The 20,612-nt window shown below is 40.4% G+C and overlaps 3 protein-coding genes across 3 annotated transcripts; 1 reads left to right on the top strand and 2 right to left on the bottom strand.

The window, feature by feature from the left end:
* The first annotated feature begins 164 nt into the window (after positions 1-164).
* On the top strand, positions 165-2,162 carry si:dkeyp-38g8.5 (uncharacterized protein LOC568385 homolog). The gene is made up of 4 exons (XM_034133263.1): positions 165-322; positions 900-993; positions 1,189-1,276; positions 1,356-2,162. Exons 1-4 carry the CDS (start codon positions 250-252, stop codon positions 2,025-2,027), a joined length of 927 nt encoding a protein of 308 aa, XP_033989154.1. The 5' UTR covers positions 165-249; the 3' UTR covers positions 2,028-2,162.
* An 865-nt stretch (positions 2,163-3,027) lies between these two features.
* Positions 3,028-16,154, bottom strand: LOC117484830 (polysialoglycoprotein-like). The gene is made up of 10 exons (XM_034133261.1): positions 15,975-16,154; positions 13,230-13,433; positions 8,206-8,377; positions 7,409-7,879; positions 6,912-7,106; positions 5,896-6,012; positions 5,544-5,702; positions 5,256-5,458; positions 4,491-4,586; positions 3,028-3,274 (listed from the first exon to the last, which is right to left on the bottom strand). The coding sequence occupies exons 2-10, from the start codon at positions 13,419-13,421 to the stop codon at positions 3,104-3,106; spliced, it is 1,776 nt and encodes a 591-aa protein (XP_033989152.1). The 5' UTR covers positions 13,422-13,433; positions 15,975-16,154; the 3' UTR covers positions 3,028-3,103.
* A 2,475-nt stretch (positions 16,155-18,629) lies between these two features.
* On the bottom strand, positions 18,630-19,824 carry kera (keratocan). The gene is made up of 2 exons (XM_034133678.1): positions 18,963-19,824; positions 18,630-18,799 (listed from the first exon to the last, which is right to left on the bottom strand). Exons 1-2 carry the CDS (start codon positions 19,822-19,824, stop codon positions 18,630-18,632), a joined length of 1,032 nt encoding a protein of 343 aa, XP_033989569.1.
* Positions 19,825-20,612: the final 788 nt, after the last annotated feature.

Genomic DNA, 20,612 nt, shown 5'->3' with positions numbered 1-20,612 from the left:
TCAAAGTGTTATTGTAAACTGTATAGGTTCACAAATATTGCGTGGGAGAGCAAAAACAGCTGGACTGTATGTAATATTACTATTATATTTTACAGTATGCTAAACCTCCACACCGCTAGATGGCAATGTTGCGCTGATACGGCCCTATACGCGCTTTATTAGAAGAAGATAAGGTCCCTCTAAAGGCGGAAGTAGCTTCCCGTCTTTTCCTACGAAGGGCACTAAACGAAGAACGTAAACGAGGGAAACATGGAAAACGAAGATCACGATTACACGAGCACCACTTATAATAAAGTGTGCCCCGTGGAGTACACATATAAAAGTAAGTATAGGCAGCAGAAAAAGTCATGTTTTATTCAAACTAACTCACAGATAATGAGAGTTAGCTTGGGCACCTAGCATCCTAGCAAGTGGGCTCCACGCTGAAGTGCCCGAGAAGTAAGAATGAATTCAACAATAACAAGTGAATATGGTTAATACACGCAGGCTATTTAAACTGGCCTACACACTGGTATGTAGGTTGTGTTTGTTATGTAATATTTGTGTAAGTGAGCATAGTAGACCTACCATGAGGGCCACCAATGAATACACAGTAGATTGAGGTATGGTCTGCTAACTTCATTTTAAATGAGTTTTTTTTTTACAGTTTGAGATGGTGTTATGTTTTAATTGAATTAAAAAGGGAATGGACTCCAGTATTCTGTACACGTTGTGTAATTAAGGGTGACACTGCTCATAATCAGTTGTAATGCAGTCTGCACACTGCATTAAAAAAAACTGATTTTTAATACGTTTTTATGCTTGATTTGAGTTGAGGGTTTCAGTTTTTATCTCTATATTTTACAAAAGCCCTCATGAAGTAATTTCTAACAATGTTCTTCTCTCTCTCTCTCCCTCAGTGAGTGTCAAGGAAATTGAAGACTTTGTGAAGCTGAGGGTCAAGAATAATAACCTCTTCTCTGGAAAGAGAAATACGTCCATGTGGGCATGGAGGTAGGACATCAAGTTTAAACGTTTTTGTTGATATTCATATTTAAAAAAGCTAAAACCAGTGACATTTGGGCATTTATATATTAAAAACAATAATAGTACAACTTATTGATTTATCGACTCAATAAATATTCGATATATATTGAATAAATCAACTCATTGTGTTAGCTCTAATGCTTTTGTGTGTTGTTTTTTCAGGGCAATCCTACAACATATGCGCTTGCATTACCAGATGACCCATATTCAAGCATCCAAAAAATGGGAAAACCTGAAGAAGAGATACAAGGTACAGGAACAAAGAACCCCATAGATTTATCAAGCACTTTTACAAATGTCGTTTTTGATTTTTAACTTTTCTTCTTCAGGGGCTAAAGAACCCTCCAGCTGGAGTGAAAGTGTACCCTGAAGGCTGGCCTTTCTTCAACGTGATGGACGACGCTATGGAGGGTCGGCTGGATGGCGACACCCCCCTCCTCGAGGCCTTAGCCCGCAGTGCTAATTTCCCCTCAATCTCCAAACGCAAGAGGAGGAAGATACCCATGGTACCTAGCTCCTCTATGGCCTCCATCGCAGGAGGGCCTGAGATTGAGGTCACCCTGAACGGAGACGAGGATGAGGATGCCACGGAGGACGGAAGCATCATGCAAGAGATGGAGCATGAGAGAGACTTGATGAAAAGCGAGAAACGGGTGATGGAGAGGGAGCAGCAGGTGCTACAGAGGGAGAGGGCGGTGCTGGACAGGGAGATCGCCGCTCTGGACCGAGAGCGAGCGTCTTTGGAAAGAGAGAGGGCGATCATAGAGAGAGAAAAGGCCCTTTTGGAGAGGGAGAAGGTGATGTTGGACAAGGACAAGGAGGCTGTGAGACAGGACCGGCTGGCTCTGGAGAGAGAGAAAGCCAGGCTGGAGAGACGTTCTGCACCCAGAGAAAGGACTGAGGACGGTACAGAAGACAGCAGCCAGCGGAAAGACTCAGATGTCACAGACAGGAAGGAGCAGTTCCTCAACTTGTTTGAAAAACTTATTGAAAACTTTTGATTCATGAGGCTTCTCTGCACAACACATCCATGGAGAAAGGTATTTTTGAGCAGTAGTAAATTAGTTAAGTCCATACAAATCAAAATGTACATTCACCGTTAATGAAAACGTTGAGCCACTCCTAGTTTGGAGAGGTCTTCAAAACAACTTTATTCACTTGTGGTTATTCCATACAGAGCACACAATAGCAAGCTATTAGCATTATTCTTAACCCCATCCACAATAAAAATCAACAACCCCCCCTCCCAAATCAAACAATATTCTTTATTTGATCCACTCTAGACATTAGAGTCTTTGGTATTGGCTATTGTGCACGGTTTAAACATCACTCTGAAATGAATTATACCAAATATTGCAGTTCATGTAAAAAATCTTTTTTTCAGAATATATATTTTTATATTACAGTACAGACTTTACAACAAATGATTGTGTTTAAATGCGTCTTTTATTGCATTAGATACTCAATGTACCTTCCATTAAGCTCCAGCTTCAATAAGTTTATGCTAGTATACATTTCCAAAAGTGTTAGATTTGTCATTAATATTAATATTATTTTTTTACAAAACATTAAAAAATATTACTGGTTGTATTGTTTTTGCCAGTCATGAACAAACACTAAAACAGACACATACATGACATTTGAGGGTTTTTAATAAACTGATTTCTCCAAATGTTGCCTATTGTTTTCTATAAATCAAATTGCGAAACAGTTTGGCTTATGAAAAAGTTCTTATGTGTGTGAACATGCATTTTGATAGATGAGGGAATATGAGAGTGACAAATTCATTACGTTGCGTTATAAAAATCTAAAACAACAGAAAGATAGAGCAGTATGTATGTGCTTGATCACCAGAATCTGTTCGTTGTTTATGGAACATACATTTCCACACAAATGTTTACCAATCCATAGGTCAGCAGCATGTATGAGTTTGTAATTGCAATTAATTTAATTTTGAGTATTGATAAATAGTTAGCATGTCTGCATGTGTGGCTTTGGTGTGTCAATATGTACAAAGATGTGTGCATGTGGTTGTATTTGTGTGAGTCCGTGTGCAACAGTAGGTTTGTGTCTGTGGTTAGATGAGATCCCCGATGGGGATGCGGGGCAGGCAGACGTAGGCCTGCGGGGTCCTGCTGAGGTTGATGGGGTTGCCGTCCAGACGGATGTCCTCCAGTGCGTTTCTGATGTAGTTGAAGTCTTTCAGGTTGCAGAACGTGTCCTCGTGCATCGTCTGAATATTGTTACGCTGTGTAGAAGATAGGAAGATACATAGTGAGATACATCTCAATGCGTATGTAACTCTTGATAAATCATATTATCATGGAGAAATGTAATAATTATAGATTAGAATAAAGCAGGGTTTATCGCCTTATATTGCCGTTTGACATAAGTCCATGACTTTTAGCCCCTTATATAGGCAATACTTTTATTTTCTCCCCAAGTCAAAGTAGTTTGTTACTCTAGAAGAATAGGAAAAATTGTCAAATGACCCAATTATTATAATAGATTCCAATAGTTATTATGCAAAAAAGGCAGTTTCATTCCCTCTAATGTGGATCATTTCTGCTTATTTCCTCTGGTATATCATACAGTCATTCAGCTAGATATCAAATGTGTGTGGTAAAAGGTTAAGTTCTTTGATCATCAACCTTCACAGCTTTGTAAATTCAGGAAAGTCATGTGTAATATATATTTATATTTTCATATTTATTCCTTTTAAATCAGAGAAGTTTTTTCCAACACAACTTTACATACTCTGTAAAAGATTGAGGTAAAAAGTATAAGGAGGTGAAACTCCACCAACACTTTAATATACAAATCTATTTGAATGGTTAATGACTACATTGGCCTGTGGCCTCTATCGAGGTCAATTTGTTTTGTTTGTTGAAAGCAGAACCTGAACAGATTAAACAAGCTTTTTGGAAAGGATTCAGTAGGATACCAGTGTCAAAAACGTTCAGTGTTTTCTTTTTAGGGGGGCATTAATACGTCTGGTTTCTCGGGCTGTTCAGGAAGTGCTTGCAGCTTCAGTGCAGAGAAACTGCATGGAAGGATTTCTTTCATTTGAGTTAGCTTCTTAAAGGCTATCCCATGACCCCCCCCCCACACACAGGTGTTTTCAATCTGCCGAATGAGACCACTTGTGTGTGAGTGCTTGACATCCCTCTGACCAGCTTGATTGTGTTGCACCTGTTAGGGCAAAACCCATTCTTATTGGTTTGTGAAGTTTAGTGACATCATGTCATTTCATTATAGCTCCACCCACTTCGACAAGAGAAGAGGTGTAATCAGACCAAAGTGAAAACACCTGTGTGGGTGAAGATAACCTGTGATTTATTATTCCAGATTGCTTTCTCATTTCCCTTATTTTCATATCAAATTCAAACATGTAAATAAAACGAAGTATTTTAGTGTTGGCCATTGATGGGAATTGATGATCCATGGGGCCAAAGCAGATGTACCTGTAAGTGTAGAGATCGCAGGCTGTCTGGTAGAGGCACAGGGATGTAATCAATGGTGTTGTCTGTGAGGTACAGGTACAACAGGCCGGTCATATCCTGGATAGAAAGATCAATTATACAAAAATCAGTGGTGCAAAAATAAACAACCATTTACTCAAGCACTGTACAATTTTGAGATACTAGCACTTTACTTGAGTATTTATATGTTCTGCTACTTTGTACTTCCACTCCACTTCAATTCAGAGGTTAAAACTAGCTTCACCTTTACCAACACTTTAATGCATCAATAATTATAATAAAATCATATCATATATTATTCTAAAATGGGGCAATCTGCAGAATGAGTACTTTTACTGAGTAACATTTTCAATGCAAGGATTTGACGTGTAACAGAGTATTCCTACACTCTACTCTACTTTGACGTAAGTACATGATCTGGGTACTTCTCCCACCTCTGATAACAATTATGTCTTGTAAAGAACACCAAAATATCAAATACTCTCAAATGATATAACGTATAAAGATGTTGGAGAATCAATCAAATCAAATGATGTTATATAAGCTAATGTTATTATTAAACCTAGATACGACAAACATATTTATATGAATATGTTTGTAATTACATTTGTTTTTTTTAAACCAAGACTAGCACCTCAAGACATAATAATAAACTTGGAAGTGCAAATATACAAGCGTTAACATATAAACAACCTTATAACTACTGACACATTGGCCTTCATTGACTGGGGCTGGAGTTGTACGTACTTTGAACGCCTCTTTGTGAATACCCTTGGTGCCAATGTTATTTTGGCTGGCATCGATCAAGCTCATGGTCTCTGGGAGAGCAGGCAGCTGAGAGATATGATTTTCTCGAATCAACACCTCCTCCAGCTCGGGAAGACCCAAAAATGCTCTCTCATCGATGGACGTTATCTCGTTGGCGGTTAGGTCGATTTTCTTCAGCTTGTCTGAAAGGATGTGAAAAAACATCATCTTAATACTTGGCTCGGAAAATCTCTTGTCTTACATTTCTACATTTTCTTTCAAACGTACTCATGAAGGCGAAGTCAGACTTGTTGATCTTGGTGATTCTGTTGTAGCGGGCGTAGAAGTGAGTGGTGTCTTTAGGAAGAGGTGGAACACTATCCAGCTTCAAGTCATCGCAGTAGACCGAACCACCGAGGCACGTGCACAGCAGGCAAGTGGGCATACCTGGAGCACATTCATGTGAAGGATCAAAGAAGAGGGAGGTAATACAATAAGAAAAAGTAAGAGGTATAATCAGAGGACAGTTATCCAAAGGGCAAGTCAATCAAATGAGGATTCAGGATATCATGGTGTTGACAAGTTCCAAAGTGAACGGACATTTTTTTAATCATTCTTCTCTGTGTATCTAAATACTGACCTTTCCTGTCAATCTCAGGCTCATCAGGCTCGTCAGGTTCACCCGAGCTCACTGACCCTTCTACACCACCAGTACCCTCCTGAGGGGTTTCTGGTGTGGTCGGAAGCAGCCCCTCCTCTTGTTAGAGACAAGATTAGGTGTTAAAGAAACAGGTTAGATCAGCATGGACATGACTGGCAATCAGTAGCCCACTGGTTGCCACGGTGGTAAGTTACACACAGTTTATTTGCAGTGTGAACCAAGCGGTTATGGCATTTAACTGACGAATGGAAGTTAAATGAAAACGTTTTGTCAGAGTTAATGATATGAGAGGTGATGGGCACAAAATGCTCGAGAAAGCGAGTCCAAATGCGGTTTCATCTCTAGGGTGTAAGTTGCCCCAATGTCTACAAGGCTAGATAACAACATTGGACTTGGTATAAACAATTATGTTAAAAAAAGTACATAAATAAAATCATTGCTTAAGTTTGAATGTACCGTTCTAAGCATTTATATTTCTAAAAAACTCGTTTGAAAGGTGCCTTGTGGAGTTTCTGGTAATCATACAAAACGCATGTAGTGTATTCTTCAGGTTTGACAAATAAATGATATGTTAGTGACCGTTCTCATAAAACATTTGCAAAAAGCGGTCTAAGGGGATTTTTTTTCTCCCATTGCCACCAAGGCGGACTGAAGGTTTACATACATGTTAGATGGCTAGCAGTCTTCTTCCTCACTGAATTTCCTGAAGCAACATAATGCTTCCTCTTTAGAACAATAGTGTGAAACAAGCTTCAGAAACCTACTCGTAAAACACATTCTCTATAGCACTACTGTTGGTCAGAAACTCCACAGGGTACCTTTGTAGCTGCTGGTCTCAAAAAGCAAAGCCAGTTCATAAGAAGATTCATTGCCTCAGCCATGGCATTGGCACCTTGTTCATGGTAAGTACTGACTTTTTGAAATACCGATTTGAGTGTCAGGTATGGCCTTTGTTTTAACCTTGCCTTAAACATATGTCTAGATTAGATACTGACCTTTATCAATATCAGGTACCAGAGTTACCTCAGGGACCTCTGTGTCTCCAGAGCCAGAAGCACCAGAAGCCCCAGAGGATCCAGAGATCCCCAGATCTCCAGAGGCCCCTGAGGTTCCTGAAGCTCCCGAGAACTCCCCTGAAGCACCTGATGCCTCGCTAGGGATAGTCTCGGGAATGAGAGGCAGCTCCTCCTCTTGTTAGAGTAAGGGTTGGGGTTAGGAGACATGAGATTAGGAAGGTGGAGGGATCAGATGACAATCAATCAACCCATTAATCAATCACACCCAGATTTTTGATTACACATGAGGTTAGGAGCACCGTGATTATGAAAACGTACAAAGAGAAACAATAAAGTATGATTTCAGGCAAACAAATCAACATTTAACTACATTTAAAAAGGAAGTTAAATGGAATTCAAGACAATCAGTATGACAGGTGATTTTAGACACATCAAGAAATAGAGTTGCCAAAAGCCTTTCTGGCAGGCATACTAACCTCCAGATATCAATGTTATCCCTGAGGAACCGGACTCACCGTCCCCAGAAACCCCAGAGCCTCCTGAGGCCCCTGAAATCAGGAGATCTCCGGAGAACCCAGAACCAGACTGGTCTCCAGAGGCCCCAGAGCCCAGGGGGAATTCAATAGAAATCCCAGAGCCAAGATCTCCAGAGGCTCCAGAAATATCTCCAGAGCCTGAGAGATCCCCGGAGCCCGAGAGATCCCCAGATATCAAGATATCCCCTGATGCCAAGAATTCCCCTGACCCCCCAGAGCTGTGGAGCTCCTCAGAGGCTCCGGAGATAAAGACAATATCACCGGAACCCCCTGAGCCACCAGAGACCAGAAGGTCTCCTGAGCCTCCAGACCCAGAAGCCCCAGAAGCTCCCGAGGCCCCGGACCCTACCGAGCCTCCAAAATCCCCGGACACATGAAGGATGTCAATGGGCGTCAGACGCAGCTCCACCTCTTGTTAGAGACAAGATTAGGTATTAATAAACAGACAGGTGAAACAGAACATTAATCAGGCATGGAGCTAACAGTGATGATTAGGTTAAGTGGTTGGTGACAAATGGACAAAGTCATTGAAAAGGACACATTTAACCATAACAGCTAGTTAAATGGAAGACATGCACATGGACAAGATGATTGTTGAAGAAGAGTTTAGAGAATAGATTAGAGTATCGTTGTTAGGAGCGTTGGCTGCTGTCCTTTTACAACTCCATATAGACCAGAGCAAGGCCCTCTCTGTCACCCACTGAACTCTATGTTTACGAGTGTGTGCTTTTTCAGACCTTTCTGTGTGTTTGGGCCCATGAGAACCCCAGAGCCCCCTGAACCCTGAGGAACGAGCTGGGGTGTCAGGGGCAACTCTTCCTCCTCCTCCTCTTCCTCTTCTTCGACTTGTTCTTCTGAGGCCTCGGTTACAGGGTAGTTGTAGTCAGGTGCGAGTGTTCCAATCTCTATCTGAGGGAAAGATAGCAGCTTTGAGTCAAAAATGTATGAGTGATATTAACTGTTTTTATTTTTCTGTACATCAAATAATAACCCCAAAACTAGTCAAGGAAGCACATGGCTGTGTGCTTGTTCCATGTTAGCTGATTCTGGTAAATATTCTTTAAAGAAGCAAATATTATCCTCTTTTCAGTATGTTGCATGTTGTATGTTGTGCCTACAGAACAGATCTAACCTAGACATTTCAATGTTTGGTCAAGTATAAAATGCTATCTTAATTAAGAAATGAAATACACTGGAAATACACTGAACATTGGTAGCCAATGACATAATGGTGATAGCTCTGCTGTATGATCAATTATAAATGTAATCCATTAAAAGTGATTTCAAGAGATGAAGACAGTCTCCCCCTTATTAAATAGACGTTATGCACTGCATAGTGTTACTAACTGTTTACTATTACTTAGTATTGGGAAACTGAATCATAGCAGGCAGACAATTGATTCATAACACTCAGAAGGAAAAAAGGAAATCAAACAACATAAGAAGCCTTCAGAAATAAGAATCTAGGATCTTGTGTGACACAGTCCAACTTGCCACATCAATGTTATCAAGGACCAACAAAAAGAACCATGAGACCATTAGCATCTTTACCTCAAGATGGCAGGCAAGTGCGCAGATTTATCCAGAGTCTAGAAAGTAATAACCACTCAGATACAACCTCCATGAAAAAACATTTGTGTAGTAAAAAAACACCTGCTGGGTACCAACGTGATAAAAGTGAAGGACCTTTTTACTTGCCATTGACCATTAGCACTCATAGCACACACATACTTAATATATTATTGTACATTAATAGTATTTTCCATAACAACAGGTATACAAATCATTGAAAGATATGTTATCTTCTTGCCATGAATGCCACAACAAAGAAACTTTCTTTGTATTGAGTTTGGAGCTCTTGTTAATTCTCACATGGTTAAGAACTGTAAATGGAGGAATGCATAGGAATCACTTTGTCAATGAGGACATAAACAAAAAATTCAACCAACAAAATATATTTTTTTAATCTTTTCAGAAAGGTTTTTATCAGCATATTATGTGAACCAAAATGCTTAATTTTACAGTAACTGGTTATATTTAGTTTAAGGTGCTTTTAGATAAACTTAAGGACTATACAACCTGCCGTCATGTTAATGTTTTGTCCCTCAAAATATTACTTTATAAACAAAGGCTTTGCAGCATTTATGTTTTATATTGGGCAATACATGAAAAGACAGCTCTGCCTAACCAACCAAGCTTGATGAATCACCGTGCTTTGTGGTTTCTTCATTAAAAGCTTCAGGTTTATCCATCTGGTATTATAATCGCATTCACAGTCATTCAGATAAAACCTGCAGTTCTATCCCTCTCCAGGCGAGGGCGCTGAACCCCCACACACCGCCACAGGTAATACCTGACACTCTCAGCCCAACAAGGCTGACTCAACCCTCCAAAAACGGAATGGTCCTTGTGGAACCAAGACACACATGGTAGCTGCACAAATCCATATTTTAGTTCTTTCAGCTGCTTTCAACCGCGGTAATCAGATGTAGGTAAGAGGTATCAAAAATAAATGTATATCAAGACATACAGTAAATAATCCGTTACAAAGTACAACCTTCAAGTGCTTGGTTGTAACAAATATAACTTGGTAAATGCATGCAAAGACTTTAAATGCAGCAATGAAAAGATGTCCAGTCATATTTTAAAGCTTGGCAGAGACACAGTTTGGGATACAACAAGGTAGGCCTTTGAAAAGTCTTGCACACAGTTTGCTCGCTGCAGCTCTCCCCTTCATTTCCCCCTTTCCCCAAAGCAAACATCTACACCCGAGGGGAAAGAAGACGCTGGCAACCAAAAATATTGAAAAAACCCTCTGGAAACAGCATGGGAATACAGAATGCACAGGGAAAGACGTTGAATGTGAGCATCAAACTGACGCCAAATGTCACTGCTGTACTATATAGTGTACCAATCAGTAGGTGCATTCAGCACAAAAAGTGAAGTTTCCATAAAATCCTCACACTACACCAGCTGTTTCCTTATCAACAAAAAAAATGACAGAACGGATTGCTTCAGTATGGATCATCACAGAAAAATGTGATTTGAAATGAGCGTATAAACATCAACCATCTCATGGTTCTTCACCCTGATATTGCACAGCATGTACAAAATCTAATTATGCATATGAAGTCTTGAGAAAATGAAAGGCACCTTTTCATCCATATTTATTAACTTCTCCAGCCCAAGGCCAATGCCAACGTAATATCTGCACAGGAAATATGCTTACTCTCTTTATTGGCGAGTAGAAGATTGATGACAGACAAAATCCAGGCTGTTAAAAATGTAAAGTTGTTTTTACACTTTCGTACGGATTAAACAAATACTTAATATTGTGATAATGAGTCAGGTTTTGATACCTTTTTTACCATAGAACAGCTTGCTATTTACCTCCTCTTTCCAGTCATTATGCTAGGCTAAGCTAACGGAATGTAGCTTCATATTTAACCCACAGATGTGAGAGGGGTATCAATCCTCTCATATAACTCTCGAGGAGACAAATCCTGGAAACAATTAAGAATGATTTCTCAATATAAATAAACAAAATCTAAAAAGAACACTTCATTAAAGCACTGTTAATTATGGATAATGTTGTAACATTGTATTTATGTAGTTATTTTCCAAGTGGAGCAAATGAAGAACTTTAGGCGGCTTCTTACTATACAGTACTTAGCAATCCAAAACAACAGCAGCACAAACCTCAGCTTCAGACATTAATGTAGAGTTTAATACATGAGGTGTTAAAGTCTAGTTCAAAATGACTAAATATGTGTGAAACTATATAAGACATCTAAATTATTATAAAACTGGTGATGAAAGCATTTGCAGAGACCATTGTATGCAGCAGACTGAAGACGATTTGCTTGGCTAACATTGTAGATGAGCCTTAACCTTTCTGAAAAGAGACAAGCTCTGAGGAGAAAGACGAGAAATACCACCAGAGGACTGGATGTGGAAAGTAAAGAGTCAGCATTCCAGAGGCATGGAGCTCATCACTCCCCTGACATCTCATGTGTGTGTGTGAATAAAATCCGGTTAATCCTCGCTCTTTTTAAGCAACCAGTATATCTGAAGCTGCCCTATCACTTTATCTATGCGAAACAAAACAAAATGTCCTTGGAACACGCTTTTTCTCAACACGCAAGGCTGCAATTATGAGTCCAAACTTTGTTATTTCAATGGGATAAACAACATGGGAAGATTGCTATAACTCTAATGGTATTGTTTTCCCCTTTCCTGCTCCCAAAGACCCTGAATTATTGTGGCAATGTGCTGTGTCACTGCAGGCTTGTTAAACAAAGGGACATTATCAGAACCATTTCCCAGCACATTATAACTTTTCCACACTGAACACTCCCATGTGTGGCACGCAGCTGTAAAACTCTGCACAACATATTTTTATCATTTTGAAAATAAGGCAAACGTTTTTATATTTTGCAACAGTGGATTGAAATAATTCACTGCTTTATGTTGTTTGCTTTTCAAGATCTTGTCATATTTGCTAAAAATGCATTGGATTGTAGGATTGGTCTGAGATAACAGCACTGGTGTGAGTGCTATCCACATCAAGTTAAATCCCTGGCTAAGAGAAAGCCTGTTGAAAATCCAACATCTTGACATTGCCTTGGACTAATTTCCGTGTTACAAAGAGGTATAAATGGCAACATGACATTTGGCTAAAGCTTGCATTCCCAGCATGCCCTGCAGCATTGCCACATCAAACTCAACTTGAACTGATTTAAAGGGCACTTGTGGAATCCATCAAACCTTCTGCCTCTCTTCTGCACTCATCTTTTAAAAAGCTGTTATGCTTTACGGAGCTTGAACCAAAATGAGAAAAGTAAGTCCCAGAGAGCACAGGAGTCCTTGAGTTCAAGCACATGCAAAATAATCCATCTGTGTTTCCTGTGTTTCTTGTAAATACAGACCAACAACAAAGAACAAACATAAAAACAAATCAAAATATTTCTTACATTTTGCAGCCAAAGATATCCATCATTGGGGCATAAATACGGTTTCCTTCCAGGTATGAAAACTACTCCAGATGCAAAATAATTCAGCCTGTAGATACTCTGTTGCATATAACTTAAATGGTGGCTGGCCAAGGTATAAAAGTGAAATATTTTGGCCACAATAGTGCACAAAGCTGGACAGCATTTTGTCCATTTTCCAAATGGCAACAGCAGGATGCCTTTCTGCTTTATGAACCGGCTGAACTCAGTTAAAAATCAACCAGATTATTGCCAATATTACAGAGTTGTGTAATTAGATGGAATCCTTAAAGGAAGGGAGTTAGAGGAGCCTGCAACATATCATGTTGTTGTGAAACAATTATATTTTTAGTCTGTCTTCACAAGTTTTCCAGTGATTATTCAACTTTGCATTGGTGACAAGAACAACTAGGGTTAGGGTTATGGTTAGAGGGTTAGGGTTAACTAGTGTCCTTCAGCTATGCATCATGGATTGAACAGCATAAAACAGACTCACCAGTAACTTTACAATGAATAAATTGTTTTGCATACATCTGTTGTCAATCCCAATTAGCATTGTTAAAGCCAAAACGCATCTCATTACTTGAACTGCCGGGTGACCAAAAACAAACCGTAGACTAATGTGTAGGCCGATTTCTAAATCAGTGGAGGAATATGAATATTAGATAATGTGAACGTTGAAAGCACAATGGTTGCCTTTGTACAATGGAGGGCCATGGTATTTGAATATTTTGCCTATACATTTTCTTTCGATCGATACAGTTTCTTACCTGAGGATCATCAATTGTCAGCTCTTCTTCATAGTCATAGTTATCTTGGTTCTCCAAATTTGAATTGTCTAGATCCACATCGTAGTTGGCACTATCGTATGTGTCCAAGTCCGCTTGTCGGGAAATTCTGGGGCTGGCCACCACCGCTTTGAGGACGAAGAGTCCCCAAACGAGCCGCACAAGCATCCTCATACTGTCGTCCACCTTGACACAGACAGAAACACTTCAAGTCAAACAGGGAACGTCTATTTAAATATGTACAGTTGAAAACATTTTTCAATGTGTTTGTCTTATGTGTCTTAATGCTTTAGTAAAAAAGGAACAAACATGCAGAAATTCAAGATATATAAACATGACTTGTACAGTACAAAAATATAGTCTGTAATAATTGAGTAAGGTATTAAAACATTGTTCCGCCCCCGTCAGAAGCGCTTCAACAAGGCATGTCTTCATGATATTGGATGTACAACCAGCCTATGCTACCAGCTTGACATTGATTCACAACACTAAGGTCAGTGATTTCATTACTGAGGTGAAGACAGCTGGAGGGATTGAAATATGAGGCTCACTGTTCCAGGGAGCAGCCATCTTGGCTCAAATCAGTGCTCGCCTGTGACGTGTCAAAGGTCAAAAGTCAGAATTGATCTGATAAGAAACCACTGGACCATTAATGAGTCTTCAGGAAATATAATTTCAGTGCAGGATCTTTTGGTGATGGCGTTAAATGTATTTAAAAGAAAAAAGATGTTGGGTTTCTTTGTTTCCAATAAAACACAGTTAAGTCTTTTTTTTTACTAATAACACCATAAAGGTTTTGGCAGATTCAACAAAATTCTTGAGGTGTGCAGACAAGAAGGTCTTTCAACTAGCATTTCAAATGAGCATGTATGATTTTCACTGGGTGCAGATCTACTGCACGACCCTGACCCAGATAGCTGCTGGTCATAATCTTGTTAATTTCCTCAGCAGCACAGATCTACCAAGCTTAGTGAGGTTGGTTGAGTTCAAAAATCCCTAGTGGAACGTGCTTACACGATTAGCACAAGTTAATGAATGCCTAATGAGATGGCACCACAAACATTGTGCGTAGGAATTCAATCATCTGTCAGTGGAGGAACTTGATAGCACACTGATAGCTGGTGTAACTACACGACTGCAAGCCTGGGATAGATGACTTCAAATCCGAGAAAAAAAGTTTAAAGAGAGTCCTCTAGGCCGGGGCAGAGAAACGGAGAGCGAGGAAAGAAGAGAAGAGATGTGGACAAGGTGTTGGCCCTCAGGGTTAGATGGAGAGAGTGAGAAAAAGATTCACGAGTGGGAGAGAGCAAGGGAGAGCGAGAGAGAGAGAGAGAGAGAGAGAGAGAGAGAGAGAGAGAGAGAGAGAGAGAGAGAGAGACAGGTTTCTATGCTAACTCGACCCCTCACCCTTTACAGAGGGCCTTTATGAGGCCCGGTGGCTGCCTGTCTCAGCACTCAAACTCCAAATTCCACCGAGGTTTGTGGACAGGATGGCAGTGAGTTACGGCTGCAAGGAAAAGCTTCATTCAGGAGTGAGGGTGCTACAACGCACACACATTCACACGCACACTTTAAAAGACACATCCTTGCACAGATGCACACTCTGTCTTAACACACCTATCTTTCAGAGAGAGAATATTAAGAAACCTCTGCTGCTATTTTTGGGATGAGGACAGATTATAAAAAAAACTGACCAGCACAGGTTATTTAAGTCATGAATCAAATCTTTGTTGATATCAGATGGATTGACTAATGATGCACACACTCCTGTCATTATCTCTTGGAAATGACCAACATGAACTGAGTGCACCCTATTGAGAAAAGGTGTGCTTACTGGTCAGCATCCACACTGAAATAGACTTTCTGTCATGAGGCTATGAAATCCAGCATGGCTACACTGAAAGAGGGACTATACTGGAGACAGAGGTGTGCTTATACAGGCCATCACAGTGTGCTGTGTGTGCAAACTGTGTATGTGTGTGTATCAGTGTAGCCTCCGGACTACCTCCGTGTTATGCTTGGCTCCGTGTTGGGCATTCCTGATATCCACTCATTCTAGCGTCTTTACCTTTAAACACATTTCACACACATCCTGTTGCTACAGGTTGAACAACAAACTGCCAACACGTTTATTTGTATTCCTAATAGGCCTAAAAGAACTTAAAAACTGCGATAAAGTAAGTGACACATATAAATAAATCTTAATTTAAAAAAATATGAACTACAAATAAGATTATCAGCACAATTTCTGGAATTAGTGGGAGCTAATTAAAAAAAAATATATACCATTTTTTTAAAGCAGAAATTGAGGGAAAAGTTCGTAGAATCTCTTGAGGCAAAATGCATGCATGATAAGATATTATGTCAAATCAATGCTGCAGCTGTCAAAACTGCAAAATAGTTCAGTGTCACTTTTGTTGTTAACAACCCAAAAAAAAGACACCTGTCGGGCACGCACACCTGAATCACATCTACTGAAACTTACATTTTATTTTTACCATCGAACATATTTCAACCACTGCTATTGCCAAAGGACAACAAAGTTCCACATTTAAGTCACCAAAGCGAATCCCTGAGTGAAAATAAAGCTGCTGCACCAACAACCAATCCACTGCAAATCCTGAATAGCTGTGTTTTTGGAGGGGCAAGTAGACCCTCTCTTGCCTGCCTAATCCCCTGCACCAAAGATCCATTGAGCCAGCATGAAGATACACCAAGAACGCTTACCTCTGTCTCCTGCTTTCCCGAATGGTCCCTTCAGCCGTGATGGAGATGCTGAGGGCTCCGGGATTTGGCCAATGGTGAGAGGTCGAGCAGGGTGCCCTGACGAGGGGAGGGTGTGTGTGTGAAGTGTGTGACAAGTGTGTGTGTGTGTGTAGGTGTAGGTCTGTGCGCTAGGCAGACCTGAGTGCCCTGCTGCTTATGTGTGAAGGTAGGCACTGAGACCGATTGGACCAGAGCAGATTGCTTTTGGTCAGTCAGAGTGCACCCACCCCATACCGTACACCCACATGCACGACCCCCTTAAACACTACGCACACACACACACACACACACACACACACACACACACACACACACACACACACACACACACACACACACACACACACACACACACACACACACACACACACACACACACACACACACACACACACACACACACACACACACACACACACACACAGTTATATATACAGACACCAGACACAGAAAGAAAAAGAGAGCAAAGGCCCCCCCAATGGCAAAAAAACTTTTTATCCCTTACAAGCGTATCCTTTATTTTTCTAAGAGCTCAATCAGACTGAAATATTTGTCCGCCTTTTCCTGAAGTGAAACTCTGGCATGTGTTGCTTTCATGTATGGGGGGGATCCACGGGCCCTAGCACACAATGGGAGCTCTGTGAGGAGCCCCTGTTAGCATGGTGCTGAGAGGAAGTCCCCTCTTGGAGAAAGGCCTCTGCCCTCCCTCTCCGTTGAAGCTGCTTTTCTCTTTGCCCCATTGCTTGCTTAAGGTCGTGGCTCACCTACAGAATGTAGTTCAGTCGTGGGATACTATACCATGACATGACAGAGAATGAACTTCTTCGGGGTGAGGGAGGAAGATCCCCTCGGGAAGTACTTATTTTCCAGTTCTGTACCAATGTGGGTGTGTTCAAGGATATGCTAAATAGACTGTCTTCAGTTGGCATTGATAAAACAAAACAAAAAAGAAACACACAGTACTGCCCAGATTTGCACTGTCAGCTTTATTTGGCAACGATTTTGTCTCAACCTGCCCACTCCTCTCTTTCCCTCCCATGGTAACTCTAGACCTTTTGATGAGTGAGGGGAAAAGGACGTAGCGAGAAAGCCAGAAATCCTTCTGCACCCGCCATATAGGCTGGGATTCATATTCATGGAGTTTTCTTCTGCCAAGCATTGAATACAAATATCCATACAGAGTGCATTGTTAAAGACATGAGAAGTCTGTCGAGTTAATCCCCTATGTAGAAGCTTAGTAATGAACTTTGAGATAAAATTGTTATGCCAACAGAAACATGGATTATATTTGAGAGGTAATTTTTGGATCAACCGGTGCGGATATATCAAATGTTAAAAAATTTATTTAGAATGTATTTTCTTTGCACAATGGAAAATGATAATGGAGTCTTTACAAGGTACAATGGCAGTTCTCTGACCACATCTTAAATGTGGCGAACATTTTTCATAAATGTTCAACCCCCATAACCAGGGACGGACTGGGACTAAAAATCAGCCCGGGAAACTCGACCGGCCGACCGGCCCAACTCGGTACCGCTAGTCAATTGACAACGGGGGGGGGGGGGGGGGGGGGGGGGGGGGGGGTGCTAGTGAATTGTCCGACCGGCCCACGGGAAAAACCCCGGTATTCCCAATGGCCAGTCCGCCCCTGCCCATAAGCCCCAGAGAGGGGGAATTTCTTACAAACTTGAAAAGTCATTTAACATTTAAGACAGACTACAAATATAATAGGAGTTTGCTGTTACTGGTGTACAGGTTTGAGATGGTATGTGGATGATGATATACTGTATGTTAATTTCCTAATGATGTTTTAAGATGTTATATCTCAAGTAGAATTTGGTTAAAGAACTACATAATACCACCAATAGTGTTATTTTTCTTATATTTAAGGTTGATTTTAAGGTAATTTAAATGAGGGAGTTGTACATAAAATGACAAATTAGACAAGGGCATTTTCTCATGTTTTTTTCAGATGTTTTATTCAAATGAAGACAATAAAATACAATCTCTTGCTCGGTTCATTCAGACAAATAATTACCAAAATTAAAAAATACGTTTTGACATTTAAAAACATAAACATGTATTGCTTTTGTTTTATGGATTTTGGCCATGAATATTCACAGGTTTCTACATATTTCCTTAAAATATGAAATCTAATTATTATCTATGGTAAATATGCATATCTGCAAAATAGAGCATTGTCCAAAGTAAATAAGACATTGATTTGGCTTCAAGTCTACAATAAAGCTAAGGTTTTCCTGAAATATTATAAAAAAGAATAATACAATAATGAGTCCTCAACTTGCTATTAACACATTTTGTTCTCCTATCCATCTTAATCACTGTCATGCTACATTATAATCAGATTGTAATTCTGAATTGTATGTAAAGATGTTACACCAACATAAGGCACAAGTAGTGGTCAACAAAGCGCCAATCGTTTTTAAATCTTTTGTTCCTTGTAAATGTTCCTTGTAGAATTTTTCTGAAAAATGTAAATAGTATCTGGAACTGAAGAAACTTTCATAGGTGCAAATATGACTCATGCCATATTCACAGATAATCACCATTTTTGAGAAAATTTGAATTTTCCTAGAACATGCAGATTTTTCGATCTTAGATGACAATGGACGTCAGGAGACGGAAGCACAGAATGACATCTCTGGGAATTGGTGGCTTAATATCATTGCCGTCCAGTCTGAGGTAGCGCAGACGAGGAACACTTTCGTTGGCGGAGTCTTCCATAGTCTCAATGGCGACAGGACAGATGTTTGCGCCACTTACACCTGTAAAAACAAAGGCAATAAATGACTTACAAAAGCATTTCAGGATACCTCTCTGATGCACAATCCTATTTAATTGACACATAGAACGAACCCACTATGTATCTACACAATAAATGCATCAAAACAAGTAGCAGTAGGTGCTTTTGGTTAATGTCCGACTTACTTTTTATATTGTTGTGGTCGAGGTGAAGGTGTTCAAGGCCAGCGGGAATGAGGGGAACCTCAGTCAGCTGGTTGTGGGAAAGCTGCAAATCCAAAATGCTGGAGACATTAAACACATCTCTGGGAACTCCACTGCTGCCAAGCTTGTTGTAGTTGAGCCTCAGAAAGGCCACTTTTGGTAAACCTTTGAAGTAGCCAGCGGGGATCTTCTCAATGTTGTTGCCATCAAGGAAAAGCTGGGTAGTGGTGGGAGGTAAGCCAATAGGCATGCTATTCAGCTGGTTCTTGGCCAGGTTGATCTGTACCAAGTTGTTTAGACCTTTCAGGCTCACCTCGGTCACAGCATCATCCATCAGCTTGTTCGCCTGGAGGTCCAAGAGGTTAAGTTTATCCAGACCAATGAAGACACCAGGAGGGATCTTGGAGATGCGATTGCGGGACAGACGTAGAGACTCCAGGCTGGCTGGAAGGGCAGATGGCACAGAGGACAAGAGGTTGTCATCCATGTAGAGGTGCGCCAGGTTAGGCTTTGTACTTAGGACACCTTCTTCCACTCCTTCACTAGTGATTTTGTTGCGGTTCAGGTTCAGCCAGCGCAGCTGTGTGGCGTTACGAAGGGCATCTGCTGACAGCACTTCGATTAAATTGTTCTGCAGGTAAAGATACCATGTGTGTGGAGGAATTTGGGGAATACTCTTCAGGCCCTTATTGTCACAGTAGACAGCACGAGGGAAGTTGGGGGCACAGCTACATTCCTGAGGGCAGGCTTGGATCTGGGCCAAATATTCCTCATGAGTTATGTCCTGGCCAAGAACTTGCCCAACCAGGCACAAGGTGCAGAGAAGGCCCAGGAGAAGTGCCATTTTTCCTCCAAATCTATGAGGAAAAGAGAGAAAATATTATAGACAAAAATGTGCTACCTTGTGTTACACAGGTTTTAAGACAGACTAGGGCAAATAGACATCTGAATGCGCTAGACATCCAAGGTAAAGAGGATCAGATAAGATCCTAAGAAATCATAACCCCATTGTAACTGATGACCCATACTTGTTTGCATTTGAGAATCCTGATCCTAGATTAGCCTTTCTCACTCTAGAAATATGAAAAACAGTCACTTTAAATGCTGTTAATCATACGGCTAGCACACATCCAAAATTAGTTAAACTCTGGCCCAAATTAGCAACATTTCACATGCTCTACCACTAATGTCATTATAGTTCAATTCCAATGGCAGGTGCCAACAGAGCGAGGTAACACATTTTTTTTAAGATCATTGCCTTGCCTGCCAATGACAAACTGAGCTAAAAGACAGGATGCAGAGCCAGGTCAACTTTAATTGCATTAGGACAATCTTGAAGCTCAGGTTTAGCATGTCAGTTGTAAGATGCACAATATTCAATAGACGTTCATCGTAACATGTATAGCTACGTTTACAATGGATCTGGAAGTCCACTTGCTTTGTTTTGTACAGCTGATACAACAATGCTATTGATGCTACAACTATAAACAGGGGTACAAAAAGTTCTAAGAGTGCAATACAATCAATGCTATGTAACAGAGAAGGGTAAAAACAAAAAAGAGTGGTGAAATGAACATAATCTGAAGTCAGCTATCATCTTCGTTCCAACCATCTATAAGCATGTTCTTGATT

This window comes from Trematomus bernacchii, unplaced genomic scaffold (genome assembly GCF_902827165.1).
Source record: "Trematomus bernacchii unplaced genomic scaffold, fTreBer1.1, whole genome shotgun sequence".
Lineage (NCBI taxonomy): Eukaryota > Metazoa > Chordata > Actinopteri > Perciformes > Nototheniidae > Trematomus > Trematomus bernacchii.
Note: the sequence above shows the minus strand (reverse complement) of the source record. Positions and strands in the feature narration are given on the sequence as shown.